The 24450-nt window shown below is 41.3% G+C and overlaps 1 protein-coding gene and 1 non-coding gene across 3 annotated transcripts; both read right to left on the reverse strand.

Annotated features, from left to right (window-relative positions):
- Positions 1–1765: 1765 nt before the first annotated feature.
- LOC117434661 (RNA cytidine acetyltransferase) lies at positions 1766–23512 on the reverse strand. 2 transcript variants are annotated; one of them, XM_059002987.1, is made up of 29 exons: positions 23359–23512; positions 22272–22397; positions 21595–21686; positions 20904–21075; positions 20651–20773; positions 19185–19246; positions 18797–18911; positions 18039–18146; positions 17533–17666; positions 15493–15586; positions 15299–15397; positions 14439–14575; positions 13807–13931; positions 11658–11808; positions 10776–10872; positions 10450–10566; positions 9660–9761; positions 8991–9065; positions 8666–8782; positions 7739–7872; positions 7342–7390; positions 6561–6657; positions 5836–5946; positions 5278–5450; positions 4792–4911; positions 4270–4368; positions 3820–3893; positions 3080–3163; positions 1766–2350 (listed from the first exon to the last, which is right to left on the reverse strand). In XM_059002987.1, exons 2-29 carry the CDS (start codon positions 22377–22379, stop codon positions 2233–2235), a joined length of 3087 nt encoding a protein of 1028 aa, XP_058858970.1. In that variant the 5' UTR covers positions 22380–22397; positions 23359–23512; the 3' UTR covers positions 1766–2232. The 2 variants fall into 2 exon arrangements, with proteins under 2 accessions (XP_058858970.1, XP_058858969.1); XM_059002986.1 differs by having other exon boundaries at positions 22272–22400.
- LOC117435197 (small nucleolar RNA SNORA54) lies at positions 6038–6166 on the reverse strand. The gene has a single exon (XR_004549130.3). It is a non-coding gene; the product is annotated as a small nucleolar RNA SNORA54 (small nucleolar RNA).
- Positions 23513–24450: the final 938 nt, after the last annotated feature.

Raw genomic sequence — 24450 nt, forward strand, 5'->3', positions numbered from 1 at the left:
AAAAGTAGCACAGCACGACCTGTCCAGGCCCTGGTACTTAGGATTTTACACACCATTTACACACCATTGACATATTATACTAAGCTTGTATGTTACAATTACAACTGTTTACAGCCTTATAAGAATAATGCAGCTCAAGTTTACCAATCATTTTCTTTTAAATAATTCACTTTCAAGTTCAACATTGATTTAACATTTATTTTTTTATACAACACAAAAATACAAACTTCTGTAGAACTGCAGGGGAGGGAAGACAGTGGGTCAGCAGGTTACACATTCTCATTGTCAGGGAGAGAACACACACTCCAAAGTTGCCAGGGACACCAGTGAGAAAAAACAAAAAACACAAATACTGTTTAGAAAAGTCTAGCTCTCTAATGACACCAACACACAGACAGTGGTAATTTAAGTGGCAAGAATGTGAGAATGGAACAACACTAATCTTCAATAGTCGAATGGCCAAGGCTGTTGTGCCGGAAAGCTTCTGCACAGCTGCATGTTTTCTAGGTTTTTCAATTGGGTCTCCACTTTAGGAGCTGAAATTTGACTGACCCAGGCCAGGCAGTTGGGTCTTCAACTACAGTTGGCACATCTTTCAGAGTGATTGGAGGCGCACATGGGAATGCAGCCACTCGTGCTGGGAGGCGTTGACAGGGCAGATTTAAAATAACATTACAATTAGAAAAGGTAGGATTTTAAAGCTATATTATTTAGATAGGAACAGTTTAAAACAGAATTGTAAACTGGTGAAATGTAAAAAAAATGCATAGGCACACAAAAAAACGCAAAAGAATGTGCCTGTAACCATAAGGATTTCACTGTGTAAGACAGCAAAGCAAAGGTAAAACTTAAGAGTGAAACTGAAAAAGTACTGTCGAGTTACTATATATATTGTGAATGAAAAACAGCCCAAGATTTTTGGAAAGTAACTGAAAACAGTAATTTTATACAGTATATAAAATGCGAAAGCCCCCCCCCCCCCCCCCCCCAAATAGCTAAAAATAAACATTAACATGTAATAAGCCCTAATTATAAAGCACAGCATATATGGAAAACTCAATATGGTACAATTATATAAGCAGTGACTGAAGGGGATATATATTATTCTTAATTCGTTAAAATTACTAGAAGAAACCTTTTAAAAAAATAAAAAAATAAACCCCTCACCTTTCATACTACTGTATAATGCTTCCCACACATCCTGCAGATTCTCAGAACGCTTTTGTATCAAGGTTCCTTCTAATCCTCAATGCAGATTTTGGAAACTGGCTAGTAGCAAACTGACCTGGGCTAGACCAAACCACACAGGTTAATACTGCTTTGCGAATATTCTTTGATTGGTTCTGCAGGATGAAACTGCACAACAGACTGACCACTTGTAAAGATCAGGCTGGACACCATGACATCAGCGAAACTCTGTACGCACACTGGACAAACAATGGAGACGGATAAAACCAGCAGGGCCAAGCCATGGCACACATTTTGTGGCTACATCTTGAGAACCATCAATCAAATTGTGATGAAACTTGTGGGCATCACTTTGCATAAGTGACAGTTTTGAGGTCAACTGGCTAAATACCTGAATGTTGTATCTTGGTAACCCTAACTTTGATTAAACTTTGTATGAACATTTTTAAGAGGAAACCTATAAAATGCGTTACAAAATGCAAGAGATGCATGAAAAAAAAAAAAAAAAAAAAAAAAAAAAAAAAAATTAGGACATATTTCTGGGGGAGGCTACGAAGATGACAAATGTCTCACACAATTACAAAAAGAGCTTTTATTCTGTCTGCAAATCTAATTTTACATGTCCGTTTGCTTTTAACGGAAAATGTCATTTTATTTATGCGAAAACAACTATTAAATAATAAAAAAAACACTGACATCCGCTCTAACAACCATTCTTATTTCTTTACATATCATACAGACATTATAAGGCCATTTCTTACATTCCAGCTTCAAGTCCACAGCTCTGCATTAATCTTGAGCTTTGAAGACCTGCTGGTCGCCCTTTCTGATATGCAATTTCCCACCTGGAGATCCCAGTTGTTACAGGAGAGGGAGAGAGGGTCGCTGGGAGTCTAAAGTTCCCGCAGCCAGTAAACAAGCCATTTTTCAATCCGAAGCACAGTTCTGGTGATACTGGGTTGGTTTTAAATCGATATCGAGATGTATTTAAAATAAAAAGAACGTATAACTCCTAAATGCCAGCTCTGAAAGCCCTGCAGCGGCTCACTTGTTGAATTTGCCTCTCTTTGTTTTGTTCTTCTCCTTGTTCTTGTTCTTCAGTTTCTTGTTCTGCCGAGGCTCCTCCTTCTCGGGAGCATCCAGCAGCTTTCTCTTCTTATTGCTTTAAAAAAGAAAAAAGGGAGACCTGTTAAAACTGTTATTGGGATAATGATCGCTTATTGGGATAATGATCACTTACTGGGATATCAATTAAAATAAATAGATAAATCATCAGATTTAGTCATCACATCCTGGTGACTTTTTAAAACTCTGAAGTTCCAAAGCACCCCTTTGGTCTCAATATAGCACCCAGAAACACATCTAATTTCTAAGTACATCTGGTACAGCAGAGTGTAACCATTATCCTAGCCCCCTGCAACACTCTAGTGGATGCAAGAAAAACATCAGTAATACCACTTAACATCATTTGGAAAACTTCCCTTAACTTTGTGTACATAATTCAAACATGAATGATGTACAGTACATTAAGTTACTGCTGATTTGGCGAGGACCTGTCACGAATGAAAATAGTCCATCGGCTGATGGAGGTCTGTGACAGCGTGGCACTGTGTGTGTGTGTGGAGTATTGGGTGGCAGAGAGAGGGTTAAATACCTCCCTGCAAAAACATGTGGCTGGAGCCGTGAATTGAATAAGTGATTAAATAATTAAGGCTTCAGCCACAGGTGTATAAATAGGGTGATCACTGGTGTTAGCGAGGTAGTAATGGTGAAGGAGCTGTGCAGCAGGGTTTTATTGTTTTGTGTGTGTTTGTGATTTGTAAATAAAAGCTCATAAACTGTAGCGTTTAGTAGTCTCCTTGGTAATGCTTATTCTGTCACAAGATCTCACCTTTTTAGTGTGACCAAGGCTGCGTTCTGCCCTGCCTTGTTCAAAACAGCATTCCATTCCTCATCGTCTCCGCGAATCATGTACCTGTGGGGGAGGAGTTTATCTTTAAAGACTTTTCAGCTGTATACTAAAAGCTAGGAATAAAGGCAACAGTTTGTAGCAAAATATACCTTGTTTCTATGGTAGGGTGGGGGTTAATAAAGCTAATAAATCATCTTGTTCCCATAGTATGCATCTATGCAATGAAGGTCAAGGAACAGCTTTCATAATACAGATTTTCTTTTTTTTTTTTTTTTAAATTTAGTCGTTGCCAATTATTATTATTATTTTCTCCCAATTTGGAATGGCCAATTATTTTATTATGCTCAGCTCACCGCTACCACCCCTGCGCTGACTCGGGAGGGCGAAGACGAACACACACTGTCCTCCGAAGCGTGTGCCATCAGCCGACCGCTTTTTTTCACACTGCGGACTCACCATGCAGCCACCCAAGAGCTACAGCGTCGGAGGACAACGCAGCTCTCAGGCAGCTTACAGGCAAGCCCGCAGGTGCCCGGCCAGACTACAGGGGTCGCTGGTGCGCAGTGAGCCAAGGACCCCCTGGCCGACCTAACCCTCCCTCCCCCCGAGCGACTCTCGGCCAATTGAGCGCCGCCCCCTCGGAGATACAGATTTTCAAAGGAGTCTAGATGATAGACAATAAAACTGAGTGAATTGAGTTTGTAGTGTCAGGTGCTTACTGTGTGAGGTCCATCTCTTTGATCTTCTCCATCTCCTTCTTGTGCTTCTCCTGGAACTCCTGGGCAGCTTCATCCTGTTAAAGGGGTCACAGAGAGGTCACAGAGTCATCTCTAGTTTTAGTTTCAGCGTTCAGTGACAACAGGAAGCTGAAGGATTTGTCTATTGAACTAGGCTGTTTCTTCAGATTTATGAGAACATGTATGGATAAACTACTACTTACTCAGGTAGATAGCTATTGTGTAATTTTTGCATTTCCAGCTTATTCAGGTTTTGGGTCTACTGTAGACTTTTCTGACTAAGTTTACAGTGTTTAGACCAGGGAACTAGTGTTATATTATATATTATAGTATTCTATTACATATTTGGGAGGGTGGGGTGAGCTCTTTCTATTCTATTAACAAACCCCCAGCCTCACACATTCCCTAAGTGCTTAATAATTCAAGCCATACCAGATCCTCGGTGAGTGTTTTTATCGTGGGTTCCATCACTATCTCTTTGGAAGCCACCATCTGCTCCTCCACAGCTTTCTCTTGAATGCTGGTGAACACCTGCCAAGAAAAGGAATCCAAAACAGGAAGTCATGGTTACACAGAGAAAATCAACATGAAAAACAGCCAGCAATAAACAAGCAAATAGAGGCAGGTATACACATTTGCTAACAGATCTGGTTATTTAAAAAAACAAAAAACACTGCATTATAGAAAACGTACGTTAAAGTATGTTATAAATACACTTCAGTTCATTTACAATTGAGCAATGGGGATTTATTGCTAAAATATCCTATTCGGTCGTAAGGCAATGGAAAGTGTCCCATCATCTGGGCCACCATGCAGCTTGATCTGTAGATGATAGGCCTAGTCTGCACAGTAGAGCAGACAGTTGGTGTGCACGGTAGATGGAAGTTAGGCGAGGATGTCTTCAGGTAGACAGCCACGTGCTGGATGGTGAGAGAAACAGATAGTGGCGCTTACCTGGACCACTTTGCGGATGAGGCGGTTGAAGAGCCCCATTAACTGGCTGCTTGGAAGCTCAATCTCCCTCTCCAGCTGGTCCACAGTCTTGTGCTGCAGACCGATGCCCAACAGCAGAGCCTGGAAACAGGGGAATCACAGGGCATGCTAGAAACAGCATTCAATAAAAACCATATCCAGCCCCAACCACGAGAACCACAGAGCTCACTAACCAACCTACATCACAAATCATACACCTTCAGACAATGTCTATTCGTTTTGAATCATTTAACTGGCATTCTTGAAAAACAAAAGCATACTTTGTGACCAAGAAGATCAAACAATCTTTTTTACAATAGTACATTTCCATTACGTTGTCTTTAGAACTCCAATTAAAAAAAAGAAGCATATTGTATTGCCGCACCCCCAAAGTGAAGATTCTTTTTTCTGCTATTCTAGAATTAGAACTACAACTGCCCAGTATTCCGATGAAGATGCACTAAGTACCGATTGTGCTGCGGAGAGCGAGATATCTCCGAGCTGCTTCAGGAAGAACATTTTGGCGATGTTGGGGATCATGTCCATGATGAGATGGTAGTCCACCATGTTCCTGGAATACATATCCAAGCGCTTCAGGTCGTAGGCAGTGAAGTCAGCATCAAGCTGAGCACGGCTCAGAACTGAGTGAGAGAAGCAAATCACACTTGGGAAATTAATTTATGACCACAACACCTTTAACCATCAGCCCTCTTTGAAACGGTTGTGTTTGGTAAGGGGGTGCAGATTTTTTCAGATTTTCCAAGTAACGGTTCAGTGACAAGTGTTCAACACTTATAAGGACAAATAATTTTCACAGTTATTGGAAACTTCTTAGAAGAGAGTTGAGGCTTAGTAAGAATCAAAAGTTCATCAAAAGGATGAAACAAAGGTAAGATAAACAGTTGCAGATAATGCGTTTTATTAACACCTGCTGTCTTGAAACATGTTAAGGGAGTTACTTGGGAAATCTGAGTATCTGCAGAGCCCTGGTGTTCAGAGTGCCTTCCAGACTGGAGGGTTACTCACGAGGATCTGGGTCCTGCCTCGCATTCTTGTTCTGCAGGATGTTGAGTGCCAGCGCAGGGGGGAAACTGCTGAATTGGTAGGACAGCAGTGTCAGGAACCGCTTGCGAAAATCTGAGAGGAGAGAGAGAGACAGAGAGAGAGAGAGCGAGCGCATTTAAACACCGTTATAAGTACATCAATAGTAACCATGCCAATGGGACTCTCATGTATCAAACTACAGAACAGACGGACTGCACCAGCAGCCAGCCACTTGTTCTAGATGAGTTAATGTAGCACTGGAATGGAACCCACAATCAGAAAAGGGGCTGATCACAGGTTACGAACAGTGCAAGGTAGGGCTCTAAAAGCTGAATTAATAATTATCATAAATTGCTGTGCAACATTGATAATTGACCATCATCTGCTTGGTCAACAGAGAACATGTTGGTTTATTTAAAAAGAAGAAGAATAATTGCACCACAAGACCTTCTCCTACGTGCTCCTGTGTTGATAATATCGAGTAACAAAAAAGAAAACAAGCTATAAAATGTGTCAAAAGATCTTGTTATAACATTGCCAAATCATGCTGAAACTGAATCTTTGCATTTCTTAAGAATGATCTACATTACTGTTACACTTTTTCTTGCATCTTAAAACAGACAAGCACCACCAATGTTGCTGAGCAGCCTCCTCAGCCTAGGCCCCTGGACACTGAATCCCTCTCTTCTTTGATGCTCACACCCTACCTTTCCAGAAGGCAGGGAGCCAGTTGCTCTGCTGAGATGCCTCTTCTGAGTTCAGCTCCTTCAGCATGATGCAGGTGTTCTCCCCAGTCAGGTCATTCTGTGAGGGGACAGAGCAGAGCTGGATCACATACAACACCAGCCCCAAACAGTGCGCAGAAACATCAACGGGGACCAAAAGCCATGGAGCTGCAGCTGGAGGGACGCCTTGACTATTAGAACTGCCTTTCCAAACATAACATTGGGAAGTGCAGTCAGGGTCTGTGAAATGTATACCACAGGTTCTTATTGTAAGACAAATATTAATCTATTGGCAGATATAGAAAACAATTGTACCTACCCCCCCCCCGTTGATAAAACGTTTAATTTAAATATTGATAATATTTAATAAAAAATAAAAAAAAATACTTTAAAACAAATGTACAAGGTGAGGCTTATTTTTATTTCAGAAAGTAGGTTTGCATACATGTCTGTCAAGTATCCTAATATTTTGTCACTCCTTTTCTGCCCCTAACACAATACACCGATTTTAAACTTCTTAATGGAATAGAGGACACATTATTTTACAAAAATAGCAGCACTGACTAAACATTTATTAGTGTTATTTTAATACAAATCTTTCATGACCTTGAGGTTAAGGACCTCGGCAGTCCTAAAAAATAAAAGCTTTAAAAACTAGCTTTACAGTGAATTTGTTAACAAATCTCCTCCTTCATGAAAATCCAACATACTCTAAAGAAAACTGAAGTGACGCTGCAGCACAGAAAGCAGACACTCAACTCACCTGGGTCTGCCTTAGATACACTGGGACAAAACCTGCACGCTTCCAAAATCTGCAGTAAAAGAACAGGAAACATTTTCATTTATTTCTTTCTTTGTTAAAAAACTAAAGCACTGTTTTTAACTGTGGTCCTATGAGTTTTCTGTTTAGCGGGCATGCTTTCTTGACATTTAAACAACTACAATATTCCAAAATGTTAAATAAAAACGACATAAAAATACAGATTTATAAAAATGGCATGAAAGCGGACATTGAGAGCAGAGAGTAGCAGATTGTAATGCCTTTAGCACCCAAGTACTGCAGTTTACATATACTCAGCCATCACAGGTTCAGCTTTGAGGATCAAAGTCGGGGTGTCAGTGCTGGAGGGATATCAGGCTTTCGTTCTCTAGTCACTTACTTGAGCAGCGGGGGGGTGAGCCCGTAGGAGACCCCAAGGTAGTCGAGTCTCTCCGCTGGACGCTCGCTCAGCTTCAAGAGCAAAGGGGGCAGATCCTTCCGGGGCGATACCACCTCCTCTAGCAGACTCACAGCCTGCGCAGGACCAGAGACAAAACAGGCTAGATGTATATTATGGCCAAATAAAAGGGATCAAAATGGTCTTTTTGCAGTCTCTAAAGTGGATTAACCCTTTGCGGTCCATTGTCGGACTGGGTCCGACATTGCAATTATTCCTCACAGGTCCTTTGTCGGACTGGGTCCGACATCATTATAGCAACGCAATAAACGGGTGTTTAGTCGTTTTTTCTCCGGAAAAAGCCGAGAAAACCATTCAATTGCCGAGTGGTAGCGACAGGAGCCGAGACAAGTCGGAAAAAAAAAGAACAAAAAAAAAAAGGCGTATTTCATGAATAGTCATACATGGTATCAGGTATCAGATAATGGGCGTCCATAGTAAACAAGCTGGCTAAGTGCGTCAGCGCACTGAGACTATCATGGACATTTGCAGAGCTTTTTCCAGATGTTATAGTAATAAAATAATGACTTGGATCGCATTATTGAGGAGTTTGGTGATAAAACGAGTGATCCGGAGATGATCGATCGGTATGTACGACTATTATTATTATTATTTATTTCTTACACAGCTGAACGCTATAGCAAACAAAAGGCTGGGGCGGGGCTGGAGATGCCTAGTGTGTGCTTTGTTGATATGCAGGGCCATTTAAACCCGTTTGACTGTGAAAAAAAATACTTTTAAACAGCGCGTATAAAATTAACTGCGCATGTGAAAATTAATTAGACCTGGCGTGCCTGACGCGCGATTAATAAATGGACCGCAAAGGGTTAAACCCTGGAGCTGCAGCTGTGCCGACTGCACTGTGCTTACCTCACTGTTGACGCGAGTGAATTCACTGACTGTCTTCAAGGCATTCTCCTCCAGGCAGGGGAACTGACCCTCGAAGTACATCTGGACCAGCTGCAGGGCTCGGCTCCCATAGCCCATCTGAAACAGAGGGATGGAGATCAAAATACAGCATTACAGGTACTCAAAAGAAATTAAAAAAAAGGATGAGAATGCTTTTGTAAAAAGGGGCTCGGCTTCAAACCCAAGCATTTGGATGTGAAAGTTCTGTAATCCTAGAACAAGTTTTAACAGTAACTATGAAAGACCCTGTATAATATTATTTTCATTAGAAGAGGCGGAGTCTTACCCCCTGATAGTCTGGATGCACTGCTATGCGAATGACCCTCCCTCCAGACAAGCTGCCAAACTCAGGATCCTGGAACTGGAGAGACACACACTCTTAAAATACAAGTCATTTGAGAATATTGCTTGAATGTCAAACATTTATACACTTAACTTCTGTACATGTTTTCTATAGATAGAAAGTTATATATAATTATTGTATAAATTGTAATTGTCAGGTATCCCTTGTATCATTTTCAATACATCATCTTGAAGTTCATCACCTTAAACTTGAACACAAATGTTTTGGTCGATGCCTTGCAGAAAATTACACCAAGGCACGACGGCATTAACTGAAATGTGTCTACTTAGCATCCAGTTTATTTAACTTTTAGCTGGGAAAGAGCATTGTAGGAAAAATAAACTTACAAATCAGAACCGAAAAACATTGACATTTCTTTTTTGTATTCAATTAAGTCATCATAAGGCATACATATTAAATAATGCGATAAACCATCCACATCCACTTCGTTTATTAAATGAACTTATATTTTACAGAAAAAATCTAAGCTAAGAAGTGAATTGAGTCTTGATCTTAAGTTCTGGGCAATCACGATTGACTGTTAGTTTAACAGTAGACCGCAGAGCTGTCTTGGATGTGTGGTAGAGCAGTGCAGCGTTGAGCCACACTTACCTGTTCAGAGACGGTCCAGGGGATGAGGTCCCCAGAAGCTTTCTTCCCTCGCGATAGGCTGTTCAGGATGGACTGCCGAGAGATCTCTCCCTCCAAACACACCTAGAGGGTCAATCCACAAGGGAACTCACAATTACACACCGTACAGTTCTGAAATCAAGGACAAACTACTGTAGCAGCTATTTAAGTTACCCGGACATCACAAAAATGACCTTAAATTAAATTAATGACAGGTGAATAAAAGAGGGGGTTACAATACCCAATATATGGAGTTCAAGATGCTCACTTTGAGGGGCTCCTGAGTGGCGCATCCAGTAAAAGCACTCGCTAGAGTGCAGGATGCGCTCTATAGCCTGGACGTCGCCGGTTCGAGTCCAGGCTATTCCACAGCCAACCGTGGACGGGAGCTCCCAGGGGGCGGCGCTCAATTGGCAGAGCGTCGTCCGGGGGAGGGAGGGTTAGGTCGGCCAGGGTGTCCTCGGCTCACCGCGCACCAGCGACCCCTGCCCAGAGCTGCATTGTCCTCCGACGCTGTAGCTCTGAGGCGGCTGCACGGTGAGTCTGCAGAGTGTAAAGAAGTGGGCGGCTGACGGCACACGCTTCGGAGGACAACGTGTGTTCATCTTCGCCCCTCCCGCGTCAGCGCAGGGGTGGTAGCGGTGAGCTGAGCCTAAAAATAATTGGGCATTTCAAATTGGGGAGAAAATAATAAAAACTAATTGACTATTTGGTAACCTTCGCTCTTGTGGGTTACAACAAAAACTGTCAACAAGGTAGAAAAGTGTCCTACCTGTATTACAGCCAGCACCTCGGGCAGGGAGTTTTGGGTCGTGGGGACGGGAGGGAGCAGACAGAAGAGGTGGTGGGCGGGGGCATCGGACAGCATCTGGAGGTCGTTGGGAGAGTTCTGGAGGAAGAAAAACCAAGGCGAGTTCAGTGCAGTGAATGTTACGTATACTTCTTGAATGGCAACCCAGTATCTGACCAGTTTCTTCAGAGTCCACAAGTATAAAACCTTCGATATACTATCCACTACCATACATCCCTAATGGAAAATCTGCTAACACCTCCAGTTGTCCTGAAAAAGTGCAGTGGATCAGAAATCCCAGTTCTTACCTTGTAATGAGAAGCCACATAGAGAGCCATCAGCTTCTGCAGGAAGGCCTCGGAGGCTCTGTGGTAACAGAACAGTGTGTCCCTGTTTACATAGTATCTACACAAGAGGGCGCTAAGGGAGCAACAGCAGGATGTACAGCAAAAAAACAGTACTGTATGATGTCTTATTATGGGTCGATTTAATGACCATTGGAGGACAAGTTTTATTATAGGGTTGTTAGTTTCCATTTAATTTCCTTAATGTTTAAAAACTTTAAGGCTATACAGAGTGTTTGTAACCAAATCAGAAAAGGCCCTCCATCCCTTTTCATTAACAACTGCTATATGTATTTGTGTATAACACTTTGTGCAAAGCATTTAATTGCATATGGAAAAGACAGTGATGTTAAACGCAATTTTGGAGTAACAAATAGCTTGACCTATAGCAGGTATGCATGCTGTGGGAAGTAAATCAATTTATTATAATAATAATAATAATAATAATAATTATTGTTTTAGGCAGGGATTTCCGCATTGTGTGTTTCACAGATAGTGAAGGTTAGGTGGTACAGTACAGTTAGGTGGTACACTCCTGTAGTATGTTAAACTTGGTTTAGGCTTGCAAATGTTGTTTTTCTTCTTCTCCTGATGCTACCAAGGCATAATTACCCCGCGCATTCAATTGTTGTACACAAGTTTTTACTTATAACAGCAATGATATTAAAATAATCCCATCCGGGGGAGAGGAATGGAGTGAAAATGTATGTGGGCGGTACAATCATCAATATTTATTTAGAACAATTCGATTTTGTGTGCCCAATTAATTGATTGCTATTTGGAGGCTTAACTGACAGCCCTGCTATGTGATGAAGCAGTATTGCTGAAAGCAGCAGTGAAGGATACAGCTCGCAGCTCTGAGGCAGGGGGCAGCCGGAGATGATGCGGGGGATGTTGAGGCAGTCCAGGCAGAGCAGGTTGTTAAGCCACTTCTCCACTGCGTCACCGGGGGCGTAGCGGATCGATTCGTGCAGAGTCACCTCGTGAAGAGAGCGCGCTGCGGACAGAGAGCATCTCATCAATACAGAGCCAGCACGGCAGAGATGCAATCCAGCACATAGGAGTCCAAGCAGACTAGATCATGAAGGTGTTAGAAAGTGATCTTTGCAGCAATTAAACAAATGTGTGGGTGCTTATTAGGGGGCAATATTGTATTTGAACTTTTTTTTTTTTGGTTGTTTGCATAATGCTTTGAAAAGGGGTCATTAGTTTTAATACCCCCTTCGATCAATGTATGTATAATTGTATCATGTTTTCTATCAATTCTATGATTTATAATGTTTTTTCAAAGACTTTTCAGGGAAAATTCTTGCAGATAAGAGAGTTTACAAACTGCTTTAAAAATGTCTAAAAAATAAGTCATCTCATTAAAAAGCAACCAAAAAAACTAAGTAGAGTAGATATTCTACTTAAAACAGGGCTTCTCAGACTCGGTCCTGGGGACCCCCTGTTGCTGCTGGTTTTCATTCCAACCGAACTCTCAATTACTTCAATTGATAATTTACTTAATTAGACCTTTTTACTTGTTTTCAGCTCTTGAATAGCTGCGTATTTCAAGTTAGCTATAACATTTGATAAGTAACTTGAACTGCAACTGTTTAAGAGCTGAAAACAAGAAAAAAGTTCTAATTAAGCAAATTATGAGTTCAATTAAGGGTCTTGTTAAGTAATTAAGTAATTGAGAGCTCAGTTGGAATGAAAACCAGCAGCCACAGGCGGCCCCCAGGACCAGGGTTGAGAAGCCCTCATTTAAAACAAACTACAGAGTCCAATCCAACTCTGCAGCATTATCCCGAACCAGCTAACCCACACCTCTAGTATGCTTTCCAGATGTGCACAGCTATTGTTTGTGGCTCTACCTACCCGATGTGAGGTTGTTGTGTGTGGCTCTACCTACCCGATGTGAGGTTGCTGTGTGTGGCTCTACCTACCCGATGTGAGGTTGCTGTGTGTGGCTCTACCTACCCGATGTGAGGTTGCTGTGTGTGGCTCTACCTACCCGATGTCAGGTTGCTGTGTGTGGCTCTACCTACCCGATGTCAGGTTGCTTTGTGTGGCTCTACCTACCCGATGTCAGGTTGCTGTGTGTGACTCTACCTATCTGATGTGAGGCAGGCTGTGTGTGACTCTACCTACCCAATGTGAGGCAGGCTGTGTGTGGCTCTACCTACCCGATGTGAGGTTGCTTTGTGTGGCTCTACCTACCCGATGTGAGGCAGGCTGTGTGTGGCTCTACCTACCCGATGTGAGGTTGCTGTGTGTGGCTCTACCTACCCGATGTGAGGTTGCTTTGTGTGGCTCTACCTACCCGATGTGAGGCGGGCTGTGTGTGGCTCTACCTACCTGATGTCAGGTTGCTGTGTGTGGCTCTACCTACCCGATGTGAGGCAGGCTGTGTGTGGCTCTACCTACCCGATGTGAGGCAGGCTGTGTGTGGCTCTACCTACCCGATGTGAGGTTGCTGTGTGTGGCTCTACCTACCCGATGTCAGGTTGCTGTGTGTGGCTCTACCTACCCGATGTGAGGTTGCTGTGTGTGGCTCTACCTACCCGATGTGAGGTTGCTGTGTGTGGCTCTACCTACCCGATGTGAGGTTGCTGTGTGTGGCTCTACCTACCCGATGTGAGGTTGCTGTGTGTGGCTCTACCTATCTGATGTGAGGCGGGCTGTGTGTGACTCTACCTACCCGATGTGAGGCGGGCTGTGTGTGGCTCTACCTACCCGATGTGAGGTTGCTGTGTGTGGCTCTACCTACCCGATGTCAGGTTGCTGTGTGTGGCTCTACCTACCCGATGTGAGGTTGCTGTGTGTGGCTCTACCTACCCGATGTGAGGTTGCTGTGTGTGGCTCTACCTACCCGATGTGAGGTTGCTGTGTGTGGCTCTACCTACCCGATGTGAGGTTGCTGTGTGTGGCTCTACCTATCTGATGTGAGGCGGGCTGTGTGTGGCTCTACCTACCCGATGTGAGGCGGGCTGTGTGTGGCTCTACCTACCCGATGTGAGGCGGGCTGTGGAGGTGGTTTTGTTCTCGGCGGTCAGGCTGAGCTGGCTCTCAGCACTCTGCTGTCTCAGCTGCTGAATCAGTTTGAGGGAGAGAGAGCGCCCGGTGCCCTCATAGCTACAGAGAGAAAGAGAGACACATTAACCATGGAAACTGTACCGGCATTAACCAAAAGAGCAACAGGTTTAACATTTTAAAATAAGAAGGCTTCCATTTAGATATATTGTATTGGTTTTGTTGGTACAGTACTATATCTTTAACAGAAGTAGTATTTTAATTCAGAATATGATTCTGAAAATATCACTTGCCAAAACTAAAGAGACGACATGTTAACTGTAATACAGTACATACTTTTAAATCTGATACGTATCGCAGCGGTATGTAAAATTTCCTATTAACGACTTAACAACAAAATAAAAATCAAAATGTTATCCATGAACAGAACTGCGTAAAACGGCGATGCAATTTAGCAAAACCAAAAGATTAAAAAAAAAAAAAGTTTCCAGAATTAAAACAGTATCCAAAGTCAATATTCACAAACAGAAACACTACCATTACAGCACTTATTTAATGGGTTCACTGGTCTTAGCCCCACGGGTTCCCTCCAGAGCATGGTATACCTACCCATTGATGGTGGAAGCCATGAAGACGAGGTAGGGCCCCAGCAGCTTCCTGACCAGCGGTAAGGGAATGGCAGCTGCCTCGTCTATCACAAGAAGCTCTGCCTGGCCCAGCTTCACCGCGTCCCCTGGGTGGATATACTGGGGAGGCAGAACAGGGTCATGGGTCAGACTTTGGTATCACTGTGTAAAGTATTCAGCATTAACCTGTATTTATATGGTACAACTGAAGCAATCGGTACAGGGACTTTCCAGATCTTTTAAATACATTTATTAGATAGAATGTCACATAGAATACAGCCGTGTACAAACTGTAAAGATTCTGCAAGTTCATCCAAGCTCACCTCACAGGGACGCTTAATGACATGACTGTAGATCAGTACACGCTGTAGTATATCTAAATATTACAAATAAAGAAACTTTACAGAAGCAGAAATATAGTTTTATAAACACATTTAAAATTTCACAAGCTGTGATAACAGGTTCAATCTCTAGGTTCTGTAAACACTGCTCAGCTGGGTTTGTGAACCACTTTTCTTGTAAAACATCGACATGTATTTCCATGGATTGCTTCAATTGAGTACGCCACTCTAAACTGCTTCAGGGATGGAAACAGGACTCCCATTGCATAGCAGTTTGATCCATACCTGGTTTTAGGAGTTTAATAAGACACACCTGAGCTTGTTACCTATACACTGTGGCTAATAAAAGATTGAAGTAAATCCTGGAATAGGTGAAACTGCTATGCAAGAGGAGCCTTATTTCCTTCCCTGCTGTAAAGGTAAAGCACAACTGCACTGTCATCAGAAGATGCAAGCGGTATGCCCTTTACTCAGTGTACACTAATACAATATAAAGACTCACCTGAATGGTCTGTCTGTGCTCCTTAAAGATGTTGACGCGGACCACAGCCTTGTTAAACTCTGGGTTTAAAGACTGGATTATTTCATAGTCCAAGTGCTCCTGAAAACAAAAGCATTGTTTGTTTGTTGAGAAAAACATATTACTGCAGGAGGTAAAAAAATTTGTTCCCATTGCTGCTGAAGTATGAGGTGTACCTGGTACTCGAGTGCGTCAAAGCCCTTGAAGATGAACTCAAAGAGGGTGTGCAGATTGTCAGGGCTGGGGGACGTCACAAAGATGTTGGAGTAGCTGTGAGGAGAGAGTAGGGAGCGGTTAGAGAACAGGGCCCTGCTTTACACCTCAAAAGAGGCTCATTGCCAGCAGGGTTCACCGACAATGATCCATTATCAGCTAAAAACGATCATGATAATTCCAATTATCTTAAATTGTGACTCAACTCCTATTAATTGTGACTTTGTCCAGCATCTCTTAGGGTCACACAGTGAGTCAGTCAGGTGGGATTTGAACTGGATTTGAACCAGTGTCCGTCAGTGGCAGAGGTGGGATTTGAACTGGCGACCTTCTAGTTACAAGCCCTGGACTTTAACCACTGGACCACACTGCCTCCTTGTACTGATCAAAATAATTATTCAGTACAATAAATAAATCCAGGCTAAACAAATTATCTATATAACAATAACCAATTATTGATCCAACCATGATGCAACTTACTTGTAAGCACTGATGCAAGACAGACAGAGAACACATTATATAAGAGAAACTTCAATTCGCAAGTCAAAGATACTTTGTGAGGCTTAAGACAGGCAGTGGCTTATTCAAGGTGACTCCCACATTGCGATGTAGAGAAGAAAATCTGATCTGGGGTTTTGAGACAGGTAAGAGCAGAGCTTATGTGGCTGTGAATACATGTAGGGTAATAAACAAACCACAAAACCTAGGATAAATTAATTTATGTGTTACTGTGATTTCATATGGAAAGCATGAGGGATCTGATACGAAATGTGAATATATTTAAATTAAAAAGTAGAACATTCATCATTTGTTTTTTTACGCCAATGCAGCGGTCCAGATAAGCTGCCTACCTGCCGTATTTATACATTAAAAAATCTGTAATACGCAGTTAATAGGAAACTGTACACAAGAAAAAACAATCCAATAAACATTATCCAATCTCTGGTTAGCCCTGCTGTCTTTGCAGAATATCACAGTAAGAATAAGAAAAATTCAAAGCTACACAGGTTGAAGAGTAAACACCCCAGTCAAGTTACAAACCAGACTGGAACCATCGTCAGAGGCAACCGCTAAAAAAATACAAACTGTTTTATAACTTATTAATGCATTTCCTTATTGTATTTATATGTGTGGCTTTATTTTGATGTTTTAACATGTTCACTGAGTTTAAGAATTTAATGTTAAAATATAAGTAACAATTAATTTGCAGTCAGTGCGATACCTCAAAAAAAATGCGGTGAGCCGATAAAGAACCTTGTAGAACACACGCGTGGTTGTACAGTAGCTCAAAGTAACACTGCAGTTAAAATGGAAGGCTCTTTTCTAATGCCTACCCTATTACTATTACAGACTGTACAGTATTTATCGAGATTACTCATGACTTCAAGTTAATGTTGCATTTTACCCCCTGAAAATCTCTCTCAGTGTTAAAATAGGGTAAGTTACTCCCAGACCCAAAACATTATCTGGAGGTTTGTACCAATGTAAAAAGAGTCATGTTTACCAAATGACTCCTGATAACAAATTAGAATTAAAATGTTTAGCCACTAGATGGCGTCAGTGACTTGCAATGTGATAAGGAAAGTAAGGGGTATGAAAATGCATCTATTCTCCATGTTGGTTCCGTCTTCTGTACAGTTCACTGCAACACACAGACTATAGCCCCTTTCACACTGGCATTCCTACCCGGGTCCTGACCTGGGTTCTGGCTACCCGGGTCACAATCCTACGTAGTGTGCAACAATGTACCCGGGTCGTACATCAGGATGTGGGTCGACGCGCTTTGACCCGGGTCGAGGGAGACAAAATGCATGACGGACGTTCGTAAGCCGACGAAATAACAAACAGCCACGCTTGCATGACGGTTTCACTTCCATAAAATAAATATGCAATATGTACCCGAGAGGGGCACAATTGAAGAACAATAGCTTATCAAACTGGTTACATTTTAAAAGTTAGTTAAGAGAATGGGGTACAGAAGAGAAACAAAAACCAAACAGTACCCAAAAGCCACTGCTCCAGCGACAGCCAATCCGAGCGCTGCAGACTTGCCCCGCCCTCTCGCCGCGGTCAGTGCGACGGTGCTTCTCAGTGTCTTCTCAGAGATCGCTTCAATGAACTTCAACACCGCCTTGGCCTGACAGCAAACAGAAACAAGAGTCTAGAGGCTGAAATATTCTGGAAACTTTGCTTTAAAACTAGGATCTAGGACCAGTGGTCTTTTTGTTTCAATCAGTAATTAAAAATGTATTTTGAATTTGCATGCTTTTGCAATGCACAGGCAGCCTCTGTAGCCACAGTAATTGCTCTTTATACATACAAGCTCTGGAGTAAAGGGATTGGTCCTGGTCAGTATTACAAGTATACCTATTAAAGATACAGTGATGCAGGGTATGATGTGACTTTGGTGTCTCACAAATCAACAAACACCAGCATGGCTATAGTCTCTGGTTTAGCCCAGCATCCTGGTTGAATTGTAGCTAGCACAGGCCTGGCTAATTGTCTCTACCTGATCGAGGGTCTTGCAGCTGTCCACTAGCACTCCCACAGGCTGGGTGTCCTGCAGAGACTCCTTCAGCTCCTTCAGCTCCACTTCTCTGGGCGTCAGGCTGTCCTCCTGGGCAGACAGAGAACAGCAAGGGAGGGGATTAACAAGATGGTTAATGAGTTGTAAAGGTTAAATATATATAGGGCAGCAGTGTGGAGTAGTGGTTAGGGCTCTGGACTCTTGACTGGAGGGTTGTGGGTTCAATCCCCAGTGGGGGACACTGCTGTTGTACCCTTGAGCAAGGTACTTTACCTAGATTGCTCCAGTAAAAACCCAACTGTATAAATGGGTAATTGTATGTAAAAATAATGTGATATCTGTATAATGTGAAATAATGTATAATGTGATATCTTGTAACAATTGTAAGTCGCCCTGGATAAGGGCGTCTGCTAAGAAATAAATAAATAATAAAAAATAAATAAATAATATATTTAACAAAATGTAACACACATATCCCTCGCTATGGCTGTAAATAATACACTACACCACTGTGACAACCGAATGTACCGTCATGTTAGAAATTGTAACTGTGACATAGATACATTCATATGTATGGTCATAGGCCTGCACATAGTTCTGGATTCAGATACAACTTATGCTAAGGAATATTCTTAATTATATAATGGGTTATCTAGATCTATTCATATGGCTTGGCCCAAAACCCTTCCCCTACCCCTACCCCTACCCCTACCCCTACCCCTAGATCCAGCCCTGCCCACCTGAGATTTAGGAGGGACTGGCTTGATATTGGCGATGTGGCTGGAAATGGGCAGGATGTTGAGCTGATCATCAATGGCAACGCAGTTTTTACAGGAGGCCAGGGACAGGATAAACCTACAAGGGACAGGAGAAATAGATTTCAAAAATACAAGAACCGGCAATGAACAATATACATTAATGCAAATAAAACAACAGGAGCAGACAATTGGCAAACTATATACTGGACAAGTGCAAATACCTTTGGGGAATGTACACAAACTAGGTTATCAACAATATCTGCTTTATTTCCAAAGACATTACAGGAGGCTAACCGATGAAATATAATATAGTTAACAGACACCAGGGTCAAAGAACACGACATTGAAACACAGTGTCCTGGTACCACACCTTTCATTAAACCTCCCAACCACATCCTGGTGAGCCTCTGTCCTGTAGCGAGAATGAACATCCTAAAAGGAGAGAAAAAGACACAAAGTGAGGGAGTGTAACAAATGTGGAGGGGGGGCAACCAGAAAGCAGAGTGAACCCTCGGGTAAAGAGAAAAAAAGTGCTGTCTTTCTCAGATTTGTTTTATCAATGATTTGAAAAGCAATGTTTGTTTTCATGGTGCTTTTGAATTTAGTGTTGTAAGAAGGCTTGCTACTTTTCGATATTAATCGGTAAAGCTCGTTAAATGTCGAATTCCCAAAAATATATGTGTTCGACTGAAATAAATTTATATACGATAAACGTTGGTAAAACCACACGCTATTTTTTATTTTCTTACCAAAAATAATCATTTAGAAATCATCTCTGGTTTGTGTAGTTTTTATACTTGCTGTCTGTCCCGTCTCTGTTCTGTTCAGAATGCCTGGGGGTCGCTGTCAGTCATCTCAGTGGTCCGTTAGTTCTGTAGTTTCACCCTGTTCTGACAGAAGCAGTGCTAGAATGCTCTCATTTGCCTGCTACAGCGACTGTCATTCAAAGCGCCTACTTTGAAATTAGCGGGTTAAGGTGTACGTAAGCTTTTGCTTTAGGTATACGGTGACAGTTACTAGTTTGATTTGAAAATGGGGCGTAAGCAAAAAACACTTAATGAATATTGTGCAGAATACCCTGGCCGATGGCTGAAGTCTCCGCGGCAGGACAAAGCAGTTCCGACTGCCTTGCCTGCGACTCGGAATATGGCTGTGCAGAGAGGAGGAGCTCAGACTCAGAACAATAAGTGCAAGTTAGTTCTGTTCAACTATCTAATGTTTTGTTCTGTGCATATTACTTTTACTCGTAATTTATGCTAAAGTCTGTGTAATACACTTTTATATGCTGGGTTTATTTGAGACAATTTTTAAATGTATAGCTCAGCTGTGACCAAACATTATTTCAATTAGAATGTTGATAACCTTGGTTTTATTGCATGTTGAATACGATAAAGGGGGTTCGCTAATTGTGATGTTTTTCAATGGCATAAAAAGTCTGTTTTTTTTTTTAAAGCATAAAGGTCGATTTCACCCATTCTCTGCTTGAATTGAAAAATAAAGATCGAAAAAAACCTGGTAAAATTCCTTCTAAAATAAACGTCGATATTAATCGTAAATTTAACAACAAAAAAAAATTGAATAGTAGGAAGCCTAGCTATAAAGACACCTATGTCCCTGACTACAGTCACACACCATTAAGAGTTCCCCATCAGAGACTGCCAGCTGCACTGAAATGTGTAGAGGTTTGACAATGACCACTAACTGCTGCCGCTTGTTACCTGAGGCAGATCTGAACACAAGCCTTTGTTTAACATCTTTAAAAATCACACTAGATAATTTATAACAAATTATCCTTCATATCCCCTAAAATGGTGCATCCAATAAGTTAGATCATACCATTGTCATGGTGTACAATTTCTTGAGGGAGTTCATAGTTCTGAGCAGAATCACCACGATGCCACCCCCTTCAACTGTTTCAACAGTCCGGGCCAGGAGATTGGGAGTCAAGGCCTCAAAGTCCTTTAGAAATAAACCAAGGACAGTTATGCGAAAGAGAAAAAGACAATGACCAGTGCATGACTTTCTTATGAAATACTCATTTTAAGCTTCAGTGTCTCTTTGTTACAGTACCTTGCTGCCAGTGACTGACCTGTAAGACGCACATGCCAAAGGTGTTGCCCAGGATCTTGTGCGTCTCATTGTAGTAGCAGTAGCGGATGTTGGTGGCAGCGACAAACAGCTCGAAGGGGTCGTCCTCGTTGATGTTCAGGGTCCCACTCTTTATCTTCTTCTGGAGCTGCCTCATTCTCTTCTTGCGGTGACTTGGGGAGAGGAGGGGAGCACCAGCACAATTAAAGACAGAGTACTATTCATACATGCACCTTTCCAACGTGCCAAAGCGAACCAGCCCTCACGTCATGAGTCTCTTTGAAAAACATTCACGAAAAGTCTGTGTGCTGTGGGATCTCTTTTATGTTACTTGGTTAAGTGTTAATTGATCTGTTAGTTGAACGTGCAGTGTTAAATCTGCAGAGGTGTCAATTGGTGTGGTACATTTTCTTCTTAAGGTACACAGTGCCCCAACCCCACTTTAAACCCACACAACTGCTGTCCAGGTTATAGGCAATATGAAAGTATTATATAAGGACTGAAGTACACTCATCTGTGCACAACAAGGCTGTACAGTGGTTAAATACAGAAATAAACATTTAATTACAACAGCATTATTTTAACAAACTCCATCTTTAAAAAATGCTTCCCAATACAGATCTGATGGGAAACCTGATGTAGTATGTACTAGATCCAAGTCCTAACCTAAATGGCTGCTGAAGTTGACCTACCTGCTGAATCCCAGCTCTTTCTTATAGCACCACAGGACAGAGGGTCTGGCTTTCACAGTCGCTTTGGAGAGCATGTGGTGCAGAATCACCACCTGGACACACAAGCAGGGAACACTGCATTTGTATTGATCATTCTGTACCATAACCAACACAACCATACTGCTGTACATTGATAAACTAGAGCTGACAAATCATTAAATAGTCAACAGCCATCTGAGCAATCATGACCATGCTAAATCTGCTCAGGACTAGCTCAAATAAACATTTTTCCCTCTATGTTTGCCTTGCCTGGATCTCTAAGGTGAGACGCATTGCTGGCCGCATAACTGCTGTAAATGTGCCTGTCCTCTCAGATTTGTGACACCTGATAAAACAAATGTTAAAAACGACTGTGCTACAAGCAAGTGAATTTGTCCAGTCCTGGTTATTTTTTAATTAAGTTTATGTATACAATTTATTTGCTAGTAAATGCCATCTCATCATAAGAACTGCTGAAACTTATTACAATAGCCCACCAAAAACTATAAATTCATTTTTCTGGAATTCGAAGTAGGATTTGTCAAGAACTTTTATCATTTCAATTCATATAGAAGATACTGGACTGAGGGAAATTGAGAGTTAGATCGTGAATACTGAAGTGCATCAGATTCAAATGACTTTTTAGATGAAACGCGCACCTGGTCCCTCCCATGATTTCCCACCACCACAAACAGTGTGCGATGCTGCTCCGCCACTCCATTCTCAATCTGCACTCGGATCCGATTGTCCACCTTCTTCCTAAACATTGCAATGGTCCAGGGGAGCTACTGGGGGAAGAGCACAGGGAAAAGACAATGCTGGTAAACATCTCAAGCCATTCTTAGGGAACAACCAGGGTACACAACCCAACGCCCACAACACTTTGCTGATGAAAAGGCTTTAAGATTTTATAATTATTTGAGTAGATCTATTTTCAGTACCTAATTGGGCACAATGATTTTTCTTGTAATGTCCACAAGAGAAGAGCGAGTTTTTATAGGCAGTTAAAAAAAAAAAAAAACTCCACAGCTGTGCAACATTTATAAAAATAAATGAAAAAAATTGTACTGTACAGCACTAAACAGCCAGTACTCACAGTACCAACTAAAACACTAATTTGTTATTATTTGAAATATGTATTTTCCCATAAGCAACAGTTCACTGTACATTATCTTTAACAAAACTAAATATTAAATCTAAACCTGTAAATCACATATAAGAGAGTATGGTCTATATACACTGTACATATTTCACATGAATGTATGCCTGTATAACGTGTCTAATTCTGCAAATGTTAAAAATGACATTCAAATGACCAATAAGAGGGATGGAAGTACTGATAAGGCTCCCATTACATAGCACTTTGATCCATTCCTGGTTTTACTATGATGAGTTTAATAAGACACATTTGAGTTTGTCACTTATGAAGTATGGCTAATGAAACACATTAAAACCTGTAATGGGTGTAACTGCTATACAATAGGCCTCGTATTTCCATCCCTAAATAAGGAGATATACTGAAAACGCATATGCAAACCCTTCAATTAACACATATTCCAAAAACAACTGAAATAATAATTGCAAAAATATAATGGTTTATTCAAAATCAACTTCTCAAGTAAGATGTGGTACACCTAAAATATTGACAATTTTGCACGCGGATTAAGAATAGCAATTCTGGATAATTACTGCACATTATTATTACTCAAATATCTTGCACATTAGTAGTATATATGTGTCACCTACCTGAAAAAATTGTAATTAGCATCAATAAAGTAAAAATAAACTGATTGATGCCAAGTGCCCTCGCTGTACTCACTGCTGTTACTAAACTGAACTCACATGGCTCTCTAGTCTTCAGTCACACGAAGGGTCCATGCATAAGGAAGGACCCAGAAATAGAGATGCCTCTGTGACTGCCTGCATTTATTTTTTTTTTGAACGGGTCACAGATATTTGGGAACATAATTACATTACTACATTTTTTATGCTGCTATTTAATAAATAAAACAAAATATTGTTGAATTGGATTGATAGTTCACAACCATATAGAAGGACCTTGCTGGTCGAATTTGTCATACATTACTTCATTAGCGAAAAAGCTAACGCTGAGCTGAAAATTAAATAAAGTCGCCCCTTATTATTTACTCCACCATTAATCGTTCGAAAATATTTAGATTTTCTGGTAGTATTTGCTGATAATGAAAGGTTATGGTTTGGCTTCCATTTTCTTGTTATTTACACAGCAGTAGTAACCTATTAGTATTTGCATACAGTAGTCGTGTATATAGACAAGTCTACATTAAATTGTGCAAATTCTTCAAGACAAAACCTTGCTTTTGGAACTTTTTTTGTAATGCATATATAAATTAGGTTATCCGTATTTTGCGAAAGGCACTAAACAGTAAAAAGATGTAGTTAATGCATGTAGTGTATTAATTCAATATGGAATGTGATGCAGGTGAGGGGTTATTTTACTGTAGACTAATAAATATCTGCTCTGATTTATGAAATTGTTTCAGCAAATTTAATAACATTTGAGAACTAAACTCTCTCAGTGTCTTTAATCTTCAATATAACAATGTAGCAGGGCTGAGTCCTGCCCTGTAAAGAATATATGTTTGGTGGAGGTTTATATTATAAATATGTTTTAGTGGTTTAAAAATAATGTATCTTTTTTTGAAAATTAGTGTATGCTAGATATGGCAGGGCAGGGAGATTAAACTTCCCTCCCTGTCTAATTGAAAAGGAATGTGGCCAGGTGTCAGTTGCATAACATGATCAATTAACACTGATCACCTGCCTTTAAAAGGGGACTGGAAAGCCAAGCTTTTTGTG

This window comes from Acipenser ruthenus, chromosome 28, assembly GCF_902713425.1.
Source record: "Acipenser ruthenus chromosome 28, fAciRut3.2 maternal haplotype, whole genome shotgun sequence".
Classification (NCBI taxonomy): Eukaryota; Metazoa; Chordata; class Actinopteri; order Acipenseriformes; family Acipenseridae; genus Acipenser; species Acipenser ruthenus.

Coding starts and splice junctions, on each gene's coding strand:
- LOC117434661 (XM_059002987.1), bottom strand. CDS start 22,379: ATGTTTAGGAAGAAGGTGGACAATCGGATCCGAGTGCAGATTGAGAAT. Junction 20,774..20,903: donor TTGGCATGTGCGTCTTACAG/GTCAGTCACTGG, acceptor TTATTTCTAAAG/GACTTTGAGGCCTTGACTCC. Junction 8,783..8,990: donor TGCATCCAGACTATCAGGGG/GTAAGACTCCGC, acceptor CCTCTGTTTCAG/ATGGGCTATGGGAGCCGAGC.